Below are 17,509 nucleotides of genomic sequence, written 5' to 3' on the forward strand. Positions count from 1 at the left end.
TGTGCTGGGTTTTTTTTTTTTAATTATTTCTATGTTTAGTACAAATTACTAGCGCTACTACAACATTTTTAATTTCGTTTAATTTAAATTTTTTTTCATTGCCCTATTAAGGGTTAAATTTATTTTACATACAAGTACAATACATATTTCTATGTTATATTTCACATTACGGATTGTTGCTGTTTCTAAAGGTATACTTTATATCTACTCATTATGAATAGTTACACTGCTGTTCCAAAGTACTGAAGTGCAGTACTCTAAAAAACTCTTATAATAAATTACTTTTATGAACTGAATAAACATACTCAAGAAAACCAACCTGATTCACATTTAAGTTCATTTTCTATAAAATAAATAATAATACATTAACTAAGATGATAACTTTTTACTTAGTGTTTAGATTTATGGCATTATGTTTGGTTGGGTTAAAAGGTTTAGAAATGTTTAGAGTTGGATTTATGTTAATTGTGATTTAACTAATTCGGTCAATATATCGACTATAGCCAAAAATGGTTGTAATGATAAGATTTTTCCACAAAAGATATCAACATTTTTAAACTATCTGGTAATTTCAATCAAATTTATCTTATATTTGAGAATTATTTTCCGGGATAATGAAACTGAGTTGTTTCATTAAAAAAAAAAAAATTGAAAACTAAACAGCATAAGTTAGTTTTTCCAGTATTGGCGATTTATTTAATGTTTTAATATGTAATAAGATGGATATTTGCAAAAAGTATTGGAATATGATATTTTTGTATTCTGGAATAATACTCTGACATTTTAACCTATATTAGTAATAATATATCTGAAAATATGTTTTCTGGTTTTTTTTTTTAATTCACTTCTATTTAAAGGGCACTTAAGTTATTTTAAATTAATATAATAGTATACCTTTACTTGGAAAAATTATTTCCGCCCCATTCTCTGTGAACAAATTCACAGACAATGATAAAAAATCATAATATTTATTAGCTTCGATGCGAAGCTGAGAAGATATTTAATTATCAATCCGTTTTCAATATCCAATAACAAATACTGTTATGAGTAGTCTAATTTATCACTTTGCACTAGATTTTATTGATAAATGATAGTAAAATTTATCTTGAACGCTAATTTTGCATATGTAAGTATTAAAAAGTAGAGGACTAAGGCATCTGCTCTATGGGAGGCCGCGGTAGGAGGTGCGATTTAATGTTAAACCAGAAGGTGAAGTGGACGTAAGAAAACGTTGTGAAAAAAAATTACAAAGTGTAGGTGGCATAGAATAAAAATGTAAAAGAGAATTAAGGGTAGGAATGTGCACAGAATCAAAAGCTCCTTTGATGTTATTAAAGACAGTAGGACAATAGGATTTACAGGCTATGAGAGTAGATAAACACTCCATAGTGCCAAGACCTTTTCGATACCCGTAAAAGTTAGGGGTATGACAGTTATTTTTATTCGAAAAACCAATCAAGGCGGTTTTTGATAATGTATTCTATTACTTTACAAAGAGTAGAGGAAAGAGAAATTGGTCAAAATGCAATGAATGCTGAGGTAGATTTAGGAACAGAAATGACGTTAAAATTATGCCAAGACTCAGGAATAACACCTTGGGATCATAAAGAATTGAGATTGGCTAAAAGAATTTCAAGGCAACGAGAAGGGAGATGTTTTAGAACTAAAGGGGAAACTCCATCTAAACAGGAGGTGGACGATTTTTGCGAATAGACTGCATAGGGAATTGCACTGAGTATAAACAAAGAAGTAAGAGGATGAAAAGGGTGATAATTAATGACGGAATGTAGGAGAGAGCAACCTTACTACCGAAGGGAACAAACCATGATTCGTTAAAGAGTGAGAAGTTTTATATACAGTTTTTTAATTTTTTGTTAATAGCCTAGGTGTTGGACAGACTAGATGAAGTATTAAATGAAAAATAGAAGGAACGCCAAGACCTAATTTTTAAAATTGTATTCTATACATTTTTATAAAAAAAAAATTATGATTTAACAAAACAATAGAGGTAGTCTAATAAATCACCTTGTAAATTTAGCTAGGTGAAATATTCAATTTTTGTAAATTTGATTAATTTAAAGTTAATATTTAATTAATTAACTAGTGAATGATTTTAAGCGAAATAGTGACCTATTAAAATAAGAAACTAATATTATGTAAATGAGATGAAATACAAAATCATGTAATCTTCTCCTGTAAAAAACTATGTAATAGTATACTTAAATTTCAATAGAACATTAAATGTGAATTTACATAAATATTTAACTTTTTTTTAATACTTACTAGAAGAACGAATTCCATGGAAATTCTCCACAGCCACAATGAACCTATTTTTTAATTCTAATGCAAACAAATTTGTTAATATTTCGTGGAGCTAAAAAACTTGAGATTATTCTAGCAAAAATTTTTATTTTGTAGTTTTACTGTATAGTAATAAGTCTGTATAAAATGTATACAGACTTACTTTACTTATACCTCCGAAATCATTATCCAAGTAATTCGTCCTTAAATGTGTTGTCTCGTTTCATTTTTAGTAAAAATAATTCAGTGACAATTTTATTTGCATAAAAATGAAATAGAAAACTCGACGTGGAGATTTTATTTTATTTTTATAGTATTTATGGAGGAATTATTATTTTCGACTAAAACTCAATAAATTAGAGTCTAGTAAGATCATTGTGAATGAAAATAATTATAAACGACACAGATATTATGAACTAAATCATTAATATACTTTAAGGATTCATATTCTATAAATTAACATAATTTCTTATAGTAAATGTACTAATTAATTCTTTGTAGCTTGTTAAAGAAAAACTACGAGTTTAAAAAAAACAAGCTAATAAAATGTCATACAAACTTGTCTTGAATTTTTGATTTTCATCTATAGTCCAACAAAATGATGTATGAAATTTATTTCTAGTATTTAAAAATTATTGTTATAGAATCCTAATATATCAATATCAATGAATAACAATTAATTACTAGGACTAAATGATTTATTTTATNTCAATGAATAACAATTAATTACTAGGACTAAATGATTTATTTTATGAAATAAATACACAAATTTTAATGTTTAATAACTACCTATTTAAAATTACTTTCATTATATAAAGACAATTATAAGACTTTGTCATAATAATAAAATACAAAAGTAGTTAGTAATAGTTACTTATTCAAAAATTGAGTTATGTCAAATTCAGCCTAAGTATTTAAATGGTCAAGTTAAGTAAAATAATTGAACAATATGTTCTCGATTAAGTCTAGAAACAGAATAATATCTTTATCATAATATTAATTTCTTATAAGACGTATTAATTCGGATATCACACTGAACACAATTTGTCAACTAGTTTATGTGATTAAAGTTCCACTCTATGGAATTTTTAATACTTATTTTTGTTTAAATGTTCAATTCATTCTTAAATTAAATTTCAATAAAGTTAATAAAAAAACTTTGTATAAAATATAACATAATTAATTATCATACCTGTATCATTAATTGCTTTTTCTAACAAAATATCTAAAAAATTAAATATTTATTGTAAAATATAAAATATAAATTTTAGTTAATACTTATAGACTTGAAATCAACAACGTGCTATGTACTAAATATTAAAAATTGTGTTAGTCCCAGTAAAATGTTCTAAGTGCCATGACTAGTAACATATTATACAAATTACGGATTGTTTGCGCCAGGCGCAAAATTTGCATTGGATTTCTTTGACGGTACGAGTGCTGCGGTTGGCAACATTTCCACCCTACGCGTCGGTCAGTCCACTTACAGCGGTTAGTATCAGCGGCCGATGCCTTCAAAAGAATTCAGGCTATAAAATGTGTCGATATTTTATTTGAGAACATTTTTATTCATTTAGAAATATTATGCATTTTTCAGTAACTTCAAATTAGTCTCATCAGTATTTGATTTACATTAAGTATTTTGATGTTATTGTTCACGGATTCAAGAATTTTTATAGATGCTACATTTACTAAAAATGTATTATCCATAATTAGTCCAGTATAAATTAATTTAATTATTTTATTATTTGTAGACAAAATTTTATGCTCATTTTTTTGGAATTATTATTATTATGGCTGTGTCAATAAATCAGATGGGGTGGTGTACTAGTGTCTTTTCATTTCTGAGTTTATTGATGTTGGGGATATGCAATGCCACTAAGTACCAGATTTTATAGTCACACTATCATGGGGTCAAAAATATTTATTATAATTTAAGAATACCTTTCGTATACCAGACAATCCTGTAGCAAATGTAATTTTTGTTTTTTTTTTACTAATAGTTAAAAGTAAGAGTTTTACATTTTTATTTAGAATTTTCTTCAAATTTCAAAAAATTACGAATAACTTAAAACCATTTTTTTACACAGCATGTTATTTATTTCAACTCGTCACTCATAATCTTCTTGTTATACATATAATAAATATTGAAAAATTTCCTATTAAATAAAAAATTACTTGATACGATTTGATTTTCAAAATTTTTTTTAATGAAACTTAGTACAAGTTCGAACTGTGTTATACACTACGTGGAAAGTAGCCACCTAACCTCAGTCAATATGTAATTTACTAAACCAAATTTTTCAATTTGATTTGAAGTCTGAAATTAGATTTTTTCTATTACCTCATTTTTTAGATTATTAATAATTAGAAAACAAGTATTTACACATTAAAAATATTTTATTAAAAAAAAAATGTTTTATCAAATTATTATTAATTTTTAAAAATAATCCGTGCAAAATTTCAATTTAAAATGTCATTTTTAACTTTTTTTTTTTATCCTTTAAAGTTGATTTTTATGAAAGTTTATAATTTTAAAATGTTGAACTTTTAAATACTATTTTAGCTCAATTTGCAATTTTTTTATAGTTTATTAGTTGTTGAGTTTCATATTATAAATTATTTATTTATATTTAAATAAATAATATAAAATCCAAAAACTGAAATATAAATGCCAAAGAATTATTTATTTATTTACATATATTTTTGATATTATTTATTAAAATTGTTCATGAACTTTTATAGTTTATTTTGTACATATTTTACTGATTATTATTGGATTTTAGAGTTTAATTTTTATATGTTTATTTTTATACAACTTTTTTATTGTGTGTATCATAGGAGAAATTTATTGACTTTTTTTTTGAATTTATAACTATTTTCTTATTTTGCAGGTTTGAAAATTATTTTATTATTTATACTCTACTGAAATTTTTTTTGGACACTATTTTATAATAATTATGAACTTATTAAGTATCTCGCAAACTCTATTCTTTTATATAGGTGACTCCACTAGCTCCAAGTAAGCCCGTATCTAAAAAGATAATTTAATCTCATACAGTACACTTATTTCTTAGTTTTCAGGTGCATTGTTAAGCGGCATATGGTTTGTAACCTTCCCCTTACAAATATATTCTATTAAAAAAATAACTATGATATAATAAATTTGTATAATAGTCATATTATAAAAAAAAACCCAGCACAGTGGGGTCGTGGCATAGTTGGGTCCAGTATAGATGATATCTGACAGTGATTAAAATCACTATCATCAAAAACGCTTCGATGCAAATCTGTAGATAGTGTTTAATTAAAAAAAAAAAAATTGTTTAAATAGCATATTTTTGAATATGGTAGCCATTTGCGCATAGAAGATAATTCGTCGGGACAAATTTTTTTTTTTCATTTTATAGTACATAAAAAAAGCTTTAATTTGATATATGTTTAAAGGACGCAGTATTTCCGGAACATTTTCAAAAATTAAGTTGAAAAAGTTATTTTTTGTAAGAAAGTTACTATTTTAAATCCCCCCCAGTGAGCAGAATAAGTATTAGATTTTCAAAAAAATGATATCAAATGAAAGGTAAATATCTAAGGTTATAGTATAAAAAAAAATTATGTTGATTTGTTGATTTTTGAAAAAGTTATGGAAGTTTTAAGAAAAAAAAGTGAAAAAAATGACAAAATTTATCGATTTTTAAATTTGTAATTTTTTTGGATATTTCCCCCATTTGTGGGGAATGAGGGAAAATTTTTCAATTTTTAAGGGTAATGTCTTCAACTAGATACGATTTGTGATCTTTTGACGTATTTTTGAAAGAAATCGGTTCGGTGAGAGCTGAGAAAAAGTGGCAACAGACATAAAAAAAAAGAAAACACATCATAGTAAAATTAATACCTTCTCAGCTTCGCATCGAAGCTAAAAAGATGTCATTATACAGTAATATAACTCTAGACCTTCTTATTTTCAATAAAACTTTTTGTTTAAATTATTAACGACAATCAATGGAAATACTAGAATAAGTTTTTGTTGATTTAAAATAATATGCCCTTAACGTATTAAAATAAATTATGGCTTACTCTTTTAAATAAGACCGTCAAATTTTATTATATAATAAATTACAATGTAACAATAAACGCCCAGTGGTTAAAATTTGTCTATTCCTAGAGTTACCTAGTATACCTGGTCTGAGATACATGACCGCACTACACTCGTCTCCTCTCCCTTTATAATAAATTACGTGAGAAATCTGTAAATTTTAATTGGTATAATATTTAATTTTGAGTTCGGTGTTTGTGTATTTTTATGTTAAATTGTTTTTTAGTAGATCCGGTACTTCTAGTTCTTAGGAAAACTAGAGTACATTTTTGTTGATTTAAATCATTTACCTCTCGCGTACTGAAATAAATTATAGCTTATTCTTTAAAATAAACAGTCCAATTAAATTAATAAATTATAATGTCAAAATAAACTCACTTGTCAATTTTATTTGATGGGTCGCCTCTGGAATAATATTTTTTTTACTACGTGTGTTATGTATGATTATTTTTTTATTATAATATATTATATTCCATGCATCATACACGATGTAGATATATAATTACTCAAAAATAAATAATAGAAAAACAAGTACACTTATTGCTCAATTGCATTCTACCTATAAAGTCTCACAAAATATAATTGCACTTATTTAACAGTTTAATGGTTTTTGTAATATTGAATATAATATATTAAACGTAACATATTTTCTTTTTTTTTTTTGTTCAATTGTCTAAAAATAATTATTGCTTTTTTATTAGCTTTTTTTTAATCAAGTTATTAAATGTAAAAATTCTATTGTTTTATTATGATTCATATGACTAGAATTTATCTAAGCTAAAGATCATTAATAAAGAAAAGGTATTTTGACACAAACATGAGTGTCTTAACTTTTTACTTTTTGTAAAGTAATCAAACGAACATTTCTACTGTCTTTTAATCTTAAGAAAATAATAAATACTCATGAATAACGCACAATTGATTTAAAAAAAGAACATTAAATTATCATTGTTCATTTTTTTAAAAACATTACTATTTAGTAATAATTTAATGCTTCTACAAATGATATATTGGAAAATTATTTTTATTATAATTGTAAAATCTTTATTACATTCAATGTCAAATAAAATTAAGTACAAAATTCCTATTATGTAGAATGACCCACTCCAGGTTTTAACATATTAAATATTTTTCAATAATTTTAACAGTTTTAAAATATGTTATAAGCATATTTTTTACTGTTTGTCGCTAATATAAAATAATAAATAACATAAAATGATAGTAACTCATTGAATATGATACGATCACATTTACATGTACTCATATCTCTGTCTCCCATAACATCACTGTACCGTTTATAAGACATATATATATAATTGACACAGTGACATACAACAAAACTAACAGGAGAGCTGACTGCACACATAAGCAATTTCGGGATTCACAGTCACCGAGCCATAATACGAATGTCCCAATCATCTATTAACTTTTTACCATCATCACGACCATTACTCTATGTCTTATATTTAACTTAACTTACCTACCACATAAATAATGTGTGTATGTCGCCGTCAACTCCCTGTTGGATTATATTATCTCTAGGTGTCTAGCAGGTTGTACTATTTATTTAATATCTCTTTACTTAATAAATATTTATATCGTTGTTAACCAAGAGTGTTATACAGGGTGTTCAGTAAGTTAGGAAACGGGTTTCTATTGTTCTCATTGTTACAAACAATGAGAACAATAGAAACCCGTTTCCTGACTTACTGAACACCCTGTATATATATATTGTAGTGCGCCCTTGGTAGTTCCTATAAGGGAATATAAATTAAATAGGAAACCTCAGCACCCAAGGTAGATATAGCCTAACCAGCTATCCCCCGTTGGTCCCTTGGAATACTGTTGACGGGCATTTAGGCTCAGCCCCTAAATAACGACGTAACAAATATTTGTCTTAAAATTGCCAGTGCCACACTTAGGGGGAGTGTACTGAATGCAATTACCCGGGTGGTACTAAAATGCGAAGAAATATAAATTATAGAGTTAATGACTTTTTTTTGCTCATTCAAAACAAAATATAAAAAACTTTTTTAGTTAGGGCGGTAGAATTAAGTATATCTGGAGGAAAAAATTCTAAATTTTTAAATCAATTTTAACCAGGGTTGAAAATTTAAAAAAATTATTGTTTTAGATTATTAATTAAATTTTAAATAATAATCATTTAAAAAAGGACTTTCAAAAGAAATTTTAAAGATGTTTGTTGAAATGAAAATTTATTTATTAGTTTATAATTTTCTTGATATAAACGTTGAACGGCGTAATACAATATTTAATCACGTGTTCTTTTAATGCAACACTACTTAATCTATTCTCTATTAAATTTTTAGCTTCAACGTAGTGTAATTAATCCTAGTAAGACAATCCTAGCTACCAATTCTTTTAGTTATGATTTTAGTTTTTGTCAGTGTAAAATAGATTTTGCAACAGCTGTTACTAACAGAATTCTAAAAATCAGAAAAGTTATTTGTGGGTGCTAGATCGGCATTGTACGATTCATAGAGGAAATGAATTTATTGTCTGTTTAATTGTTTAATAAAGTTGTCAATGATATAATAAAGGAGGTATTATTTAATAGGTTAATTGATTAATATTAATGGTGTTTACTAATCTCACTAAACAGTGAGGTATGGGGAATTGCCTCCATAATTTAAACTGTTGTCAATAATTTTTGTATTTGGAAATATTTTTTAGAAAACTAAGCAATTTATTGCAAAATTGTTATTAACAATACTTTTGTCTTGCCAACGATATTCTTTTTTTGATAATCGAATTATTAACTGAATACTGGGAGAGGGCACAATCTACATGTTAATTTTTTCTTTTCAATTTTTTTAAATGTTCCAAAAACCCTGACATTTTAATATCAATTAAATTTTTTTGGTCATGACGGTCAATTTTAAAATATGGCCTTGACACTAGTAATTTCATAAATACTTATCCTACAATTACAACCCACCCATCTAAATTTTTTGTAAGAAAAGCGTTTAAAAATGATTATTTTAAAATATAAAAATTTACCTTGTATTAAATCTTCCCTTGAATTTTCCATAGAATTGCATTCAATAAAAAATATTACAAACGAGCAGCTTATCAAACTTTTTATGAATACCATGTTAATCCAATATCTGTAAAATATTAATTTTAATATAATTTTATCTAGATATACGATGATTAATTAAAATAATTGTATATTAAATTTTCAACAATTAAATTCCTCGTCTTAATCCCAACTACTTGGGATCGGCTACACTTAATTTAAACATCCACTTAACACGACCTCTCACATCAGTCTATTTTCTATCATCTTATCCACAATTGACGCTACACTTTGTAATGTTGCAGAATTTATACAAGTTTTTTTTTAATATATAAATCTTATCAGTTAATAGTGGGTGCATTAGGTATTATGTATGTCCCCAATTATTAAATTAGTTTATATACCAATCAACCGATCCAATGGTCAGTACCCGGTTTGTTGTAACAGTTGACCGCACACAGTGCATCCCTACACTTTTATATTCTCCCTATGAACCAGTTCAAAGTTGGCACCCCCACCACCCGGCGACATCATGATCACCGGCTACTATTCAAATGCCGCGACAATGATTTTTTTTTTCCACCTATATTGCCGAGGCGACAAGTTGTCCGTTGGTATTTTTTGTGAAAACCACGTTTTTTGTATTTTTTTTTTGTCCTCCGTTTTTTTTTTATACAAAATAAAACGTTGAGTCGACCGGTTGTCAACCAGGCTGTTCATTGTATTTTTTTTTGTCCTCCGTTTTTTTTTTTATCAAAATAAAACGTCGAGTGGATCTGCCGTCGACTTGTGGTGTCAACTAGACTATTTTTTTTTGTCCTCCGTTTTTTTTATTTAAACAAAACGTCGAGATGGTGATGATGATGATGATTATGGCGTAAGGCACAACTATGGCCGGTGGTGGGCCGTCACTCCTCAAATCAACAAGTACAACATCAAGAAACCCCATTTTTACCCCTTTTAAATTTTATGTATCAAGCACCTCTTTTTTTTTCTTCTCCCTTTTCATAGTCATTTCCTATGAATATATTTATATCTTAAATAGTAATTATACATTTTTTTTAATTAAATAATTAAAAAAAATTATGTTATATTATACATGGCCTCTTTTTTTTTCTCTATACTTTTCCCTCATTTTTATTAATTTTGGTTTTTTTTTTTGTTTTTATCAAAACCTAGTAGCTCCGTCAGCAAGTAATATCTTGTTTGGCGCGGCTACTAGGTCACTGTCCAGTGTTCCCCCTGGGCAGTGGGTAATTAGTAGGCCCTCTGTTTGGCTGAAACCTTACAACTTATACTCCCTCTTACATGCTTGTTCCTTATTCTATCTTCTCTAGTCGCTCCACTCATCCATCTAAGCATTATCATCTTTTTACACTTATTCTCTACTCTACTTTCTTACCATCCGCCCAACCCATACATCATAGTTGGTCTCACTACAGTCTTGTAGAATTTACCTATCAGCGTCATTGGAATTCTTTTAACGTATAAAACTTCAGACGCTTCTCTCCACTTCAACCACCCACACTTAATCCTGTGTGTTATATTCTCGTCAATACCACCGCTCTTTTGCACAACTAATCCTAAATACTAAATACTTACGTCCTCGCCTATTGTCACTGACCTCCTCATTTCATCTACCTCGTGTTCTCCTTTTTCAAACTCGTACTCTATATCCTCTGACTTACTTCTACTTATTCTTAAGCCCTTTTCTTCAAGAACTGATCTCCCCACCACTGACCTTTAATTAATTTCCTTCCTATTTTCTCCTATTAACACTATATCGTCAACGAACAACATGCACCACAGTACTTCTCCTTGTATTTCTCTAGTAATTTTATTCATCACTATAGAAAATAAGTAAAGGCGTAAAGCAGAACCTATTAAACTCAATTAAATTACTTTCTTTCAACGCGTAAAAATTATAATCTGTAACGATGGTTTAGCATTGAGACTTATTTTGGTGTTGTATTTTTTAAACAATTAAAAACCATTAACATTACATCGCCTCGTCTTCGATTAAAAGTGTTCATTAAACAGCCAAAAAGCTCGAATTATAAATTGTAATATACAAGATGGTTCAGCAGTCACTGACAACTTTAATAACTTTTGATCCAGATTATTTTTTTTTTAATAGTTAAAATACTTGAGGGCTACAATAATAATGTAATTAATAACATTTTTATAATTTAATAAAATAAAAATGAATTATAAAAATTCACGAAAAATGTTTAAAAAAACTCGAAGTAGCCATTTTTAAGAAATAATTTGATGAAAACTTTCTCATTAATGTTTTGTAGTTAATTGTCTGTAACATTTTAAATTTTGTAAAAATTCGAATTTTTCTGTATTTATTCTACGGTATCAAATGCTGGCTAAGTTTTATAAAAAAAGGACAGAAGTAAACACAATATTTTACACTAAGTATGATATGTGTATGGATTCTTCCATGAAAATTGTTAACTTTCTAATGACCGACTTTAATTCAAATAAAAACACGAACAATACCCATTGCTTAGTAAGTAGTTTTATCTTTTTACAAATAAAACTGCTTATTCTAACTAAAATTAAAATTTATTTATCACCATTAAACATTTATATTATATTAGGTATAAGATCTATTGTATTTACAAACTTTATTAATATGAAGATAAAAAAATTGGTAAGGCAATTATTACTAATCACTCTCATTCAAAAGCGTAAGTAATTTTCATGGAAAAAGTTACACGCCTCCAAATTATAGTAATCGTAAAAAAATAGTGTTGTCTTCTGTCCTTTTCTCAACACGTATTTCAATGTTTAATAGGGTATAATAATACATGAAAATTCAAATTTCCACAAACTTTAAAAAGTTACAGAATATTTATTACTGAATATTAATAAGATATTTTTTTGCCAACATTTTCTTAAAATCTACTCAACAAAATAGCTATCTAAAATTTTTTTTCTACGTTTTATTTTAAATTTAAAAATAATTAATATTTTTACTCAAATGTAAAAAAATGAATTATTGAGGTATTAATTTAGACATAAGGTATAACTATTATTTAAAAAAAATATCAGCTAAAAATATTAACTGGATCAAAAGTTATTTAAGTTGTCAGTGAATGCTGAGCCACTCTGTATACTCATTATTGCATAATATAAGAAACGAATTAATGAAAAATCGACTATTTCATTTGTAAGAGTATAAAGCTCTAATTCTAAGGTAAAGATTAGTCAGTATTAATGGTATTTAAGTAACTAAGATGCTTCTTAAACCAATTAAAGATTAAATTTAGCACTCTTCCACGATGTCATTGATTCCCTACTTAGGTAAGTTTTATAAACGGCCACTTAATATTTTATTATGGATATTTTATATTGATTTGAGATACCTTTAATAACATAAACTAAATAGACGTTATCTAGCATAAAATTTGTTTCAAATAACGTGTTACACGACAAACCTGATTACAATAGTGCGAAAAAATAGATATATTGAATAATTTAATATATAATAAAAGATGGAAATGTTTATAATATTATGTTACAAAATCATCGTATATGCATTAAATAATCCATAAATGTCTACTTACAAAGTTATGTACTCTAATATGAAATTATTATCAACTTAATATAGAAACTATTGAGATTGACTAATTTACTTGATACAAATGACGACTAATGTTATAATTATTACATATATAAAATAAAAAAATATAGTAATGTTTGCGAAATTTATGTTGAAATATTTTTAAATGCCTTAATCAACAATGACAAATTTTTCGAAAATAATTTAAGTGATCATATGTGTATATTTTAAATTGCTATCATACCTTTTTTACAATAACAACACGTGTTACGGCGTAATTTGTTAACTTGAATGTGAATAAATAAAATTTTTTTTTTTCAATAGCTAAAGAAAAATTTCTTAAATAATACATATTTTAAATTTTAAGTCTTATATAAATGAGGGTTTTTCAAATAAAATTAAAATGGGAAAAGTTGGGTATTTCGTTACTTTATTATTTAAAATAATTTGCTTATAAATAGCTGAACTAGCTCAATTACTGAAAACTAAACCTTTTTTCCCTTTTAAATAATTCTAATTAATTGTTATAATTTTTTTTACTAGTTGATAAAAATGATTTAAAAACAATAAATTTATAGAAATAATTACTATTATTAATTTTAAAAATACTAAAATTATTATTATTTATTATTCATAAAATGATATAATTATATATCTGTATAAAAGTAATTTAAAACATACGCGTACTAAAACAATAGAGATTATGATATGAAAAACTCAATAATTGTTTTATATTATGTAATAAACCAAAATTAAATAGTTAATAGGGAAAAGGAGGACATGAATTTAAAAAGTATCTCAGCGATGAACTATCTTGAGTTTGTCAAATACGCATCACGAAAGGGCGTTTACTTACATTTTTGACTGATAACGCCACTCGCACTACCACCACAGGTTGTGCGAGAGATTATTACGCTGTATGATTACACACACGATCATTGTACATTGAACAACTGTCGGTTTCTTTGTGAATTTTGCGTCCTCGCCACCATTACTAGCTCTTGCTACGTGGTTCTACGGTGCACCTAGCTCGTAGTCGTTTTAATGGTTCAATCACCCTTGTGCTTCGCTGTGGTTATACAATGCCATAACAGTCTATTGTCATTGTACGTCTTTCGTGTACATAACAAGTGCCTCCGTTTGTATGTGCGCCATATGTTTTATTGTTTTGCACATTCTGTTGTGCCTTAGCTTTCGTACCTGTGCACGCCTTTAGTGTTTGGCCCTGTCCATATCTGAAGTATTTACTTATAAAGCGACTACCCTTTCAGTGTTCAACACGCCTTCAACATTTTAACGCAAAGTATTCACACTGTCCACTTCTCACTGCCATCATTCATCTATTGTATGTTACACAATTAAGTCTTTAATTATTTATAATATTTATATTATATTTTATTTGTTTTATTCATAGCTGCCTTGTCGGCCATTTTAGTATTAAGAGACCCCCCCCAGTTCACAATTTTATGATGTTTTATATTTATTGTAGTTTTAATATATAACCCCTTGTTTTGTAATTCTTATAATTTTATCTAGTGTAAGTACCATCCTCAATCGCATATACAGTCCGCTCCCTATTTCTTTCTCCTTGCATGATTTTAGAGACTCTAAAAACGAACTTAAACTAACCCGCAAATCATTACCGGGCGATTTGTTCAAACAGAGCTATCAAATAATAAAATGTCCCTACCTCACTTATTCTTATTCTTGTTTATTACGTGAATTTTTAAGGAGTAAAACATGTAAATAATTATTCGCACTTGCCTTTATTTCTTTTCGAAGTTGTCTGAAATAATCTTATGGTAATTTCTCGCTTCGGTGTTAACAATCGTTTATAGATTTTAACGTATATTTCGATTAATTAACCTTTGTGTGTACATTGGATTTAAAAAGGATTCTCTACAATGGGACCTGCGTCTATTATAATTTATTATTTTTTTTTATAATATAACTCTTTTTATATTATATTATGTTTTTACTACTAATATTTTTAACGAATTCCCTATAGTTGATATCTATATTCTTAAAATTCACTGTAAACTTGAATCAGCTTAAATTGTCAATTTTATCAAACGACGAATGCGACAAACGTATGCCAACTCAGCAAAAATCATTGCCTATAGCAATTTAAAAGGTTCTATATCAGATATTTTCAAAATGACTTTATAATTTTCAGTAAAAATGAATGAATTTGAGAAATTATTGTTAATAATAATTATTGCACTAATAGTCTAGTCACATTTTTAATGAAGAGTTTTTAGTACCTGGGGTTTAACTTTTTTTGAAAATATAATATTACGATGTTGTCCTGTTAGAAAAAATACCATATACTTTCCTTTCTACCGGAGATATGTTACTAGATTGACCCTTACTATTCTCCGCAAATAATCAATTATGTAATAAATTGAGTACTTGATTTAGGATGTTTTATGATTATGATTATTATTTTTTAAATTACAAGGCATGCAATATTTGTTAAAGTTTTGTCTATTTAAGTTAGCTTTATTAAAAACAAAAACGATAGCACAGTGGGTTCGCAATACATTATGGACGTGGGACAGTTGGGACAAGTATAGATGGTATCTGACAGTAATTTTTGCATGCAAAAATTGTCTTGCAACAACGGCGATGAAAATGAAGAAAGTAAAACTAATACTGTCGTACATACAAAGAATTACCGACCGCATTTCAAAAATCGCAAATAAATTCAAAATACGAATCGTCTTCAAACCAAACACAGTTATAATATCATTACTCCGAAATTCAAAAGACAAACTACCAGAAATTCAAACACACGGGGTCTATGAAATACCATGTTAATGCGTCAAATCATACATTAGATAAATGTATCTAATGTATATATCAGGAAGAACTATTGCAACAAGAATAAAAGAACACGAAAAAGACGTAGATTACCAAAGGACAGAAAAATCCGCAGTAGATGAACACGTTAAAAACACTGGACACGAGATCCTATCTGACAAAATCAAAATAATGAACAAAAAAAATCATTTTGGCAAACGAATGTACAATAAAGCGAAAGAAATCGAAAAATGTCAACAACAGAGAAAAGGAATGGACATTCNATAAAAGAACACGAAAAAGACGTAGATTACCAAAGGACAGAAAAATCCGCAGTAGATGAACACGTTAAAAACACTGGACACGACATCCTATCTGACAAAATCAAAATACTGAACATAAAAAATCATTTTGGCAAACGAATGTACAATAAAGCAAAAGAAATCGAAAAATGTCAGAGAAAATGAATGGACAATTGGCAAGACTTGATTACTTATCATACACCAGGCAAAAAGAAAAACAACATACGACATTATGCATCTATAAAAAAAAATTATATTGATTTGTTCATTTTTAAAAAAGTTATGGCACTTTTAAGTAAAAAAAATTTCAAAAATTAGTGATTTTTAAATTTGTATTTTTTTTTGGAGATTTCCCCCATTTACGGGGAACGAGAGAAATTTTTTTAATTTTTGAGGATAGTGTCTTCGACTAGAAACGATTTGTGATCTTTTGACGTATCGTTGAAAGAACTTTGTTCTGTGAGAGCTGAGAAAAAGTGGTAACAGACACAAAAAAAAAAAAACACATCTTAGTAAAATTAATACCTTCTCAGCTACGCATTGAAGCTAAAAGATGTTTCTATGGTATTTATAAAAATAAAAATACTTATTTACTGTTTCTATGGCAATCGATCATATGACAAAAAAAATAAACGCCACAACAAATGCTAACTAATAAATGAATTATAGTTTCTTAATGTTTCTTCAAAAAAATTGTTATCAACAGTAATCAGATGGTTTTTGGAATCCAATGACCGAGTTGATGGAAAGAAAGAAGGGCTGGCAAAAATAATACAAAGATTTATAAACTACTACTATTTTTCAGTAATGTTTAAATTTTATATCAATTTTAACCAGAGTTGAAAATTTGAAAAAATTTTTGGTTTAGATTATTAATTAAATTTTAAATATTAACTATTTCAAAAAAGGACTTTTAAAGTGTTACTTGTGGAAGGCAGATGTCATTGTACGATTCATTGATATAGGAAGTACAATTTATTGTCTATCTAATTCTAGACTTATTCCAAATAGTTAACAATATTGATAATAAAATTATCAAACATCTAGTAAAGGAGGTGTTATTTAATAGGTTTATTGATTAATATTAATGGTATAGTAAGCGCATATCTATATATTTTTTTGGAAGAGAGTTGAATAATTTTTTTTAACTCAAATAGAAATTTATAATATATATTTTTTTATGATTTTTTCTTTCGCAGTCCTTTTAGAATACAATTTTCAGTAAATAATTAGGTTGTCAGTTTGTGATATGTGTGATAAATTTGGACAGGGTGGGATCGCGTCTCCCTTACCCGTGAGGTATAGGTAAATGTCTCAATAATTTAAACTGTTGTCAATAATTTTTCCATTTGGAAAATTTTTTTAAAAACTGAACGGATTATTGTGAATTTGTT

The 17,509-nt window shown here is 27.1% G+C and overlaps 1 protein-coding gene across 1 annotated transcript in view; it reads right to left on the reverse strand.

The window, feature by feature from the left end:
- Positions 1–13,151, reverse strand: part of LOC126904843 (uncharacterized) — a 19,970-nt gene extending 6,819 nt beyond the window's left edge. Inside the window, exons 1-8 of the mRNA XM_050684140.1 lie at positions 13,016–13,151; positions 9,419–9,525; positions 6,776–6,802; positions 3,494–3,526; positions 2,861–2,884; positions 2,284–2,340; positions 895–927; positions 320–343 (exon numbers count right to left, since the gene is read on the reverse strand). Of these exons, the coding sequence (XP_050540097.1) occupies positions 320–343; positions 895–927; positions 2,284–2,340; positions 2,861–2,884; positions 3,494–3,526; positions 6,776–6,802; positions 9,419–9,512 (292 nt within the window). The 5' untranslated portion in view covers positions 9,513–9,525; positions 13,016–13,151. The remainder of the gene's footprint in view (positions 1–319; positions 344–894; positions 928–2,283; positions 2,341–2,860; positions 2,885–3,493; positions 3,527–6,775; positions 6,803–9,418; positions 9,526–13,015) is intronic.
- Between the last annotated feature and the right edge of the window lie 4,358 nt (positions 13,152–17,509).

This window comes from Daktulosphaira vitifoliae, unplaced genomic scaffold (assembly GCF_025091365.1).
Source record: "Daktulosphaira vitifoliae isolate Bord-2020 unplaced genomic scaffold, ASM2509136v1 Scaffold_4, whole genome shotgun sequence".
NCBI lineage: Eukaryota > Metazoa > Arthropoda > Insecta > Hemiptera > Phylloxeridae > Daktulosphaira > Daktulosphaira vitifoliae.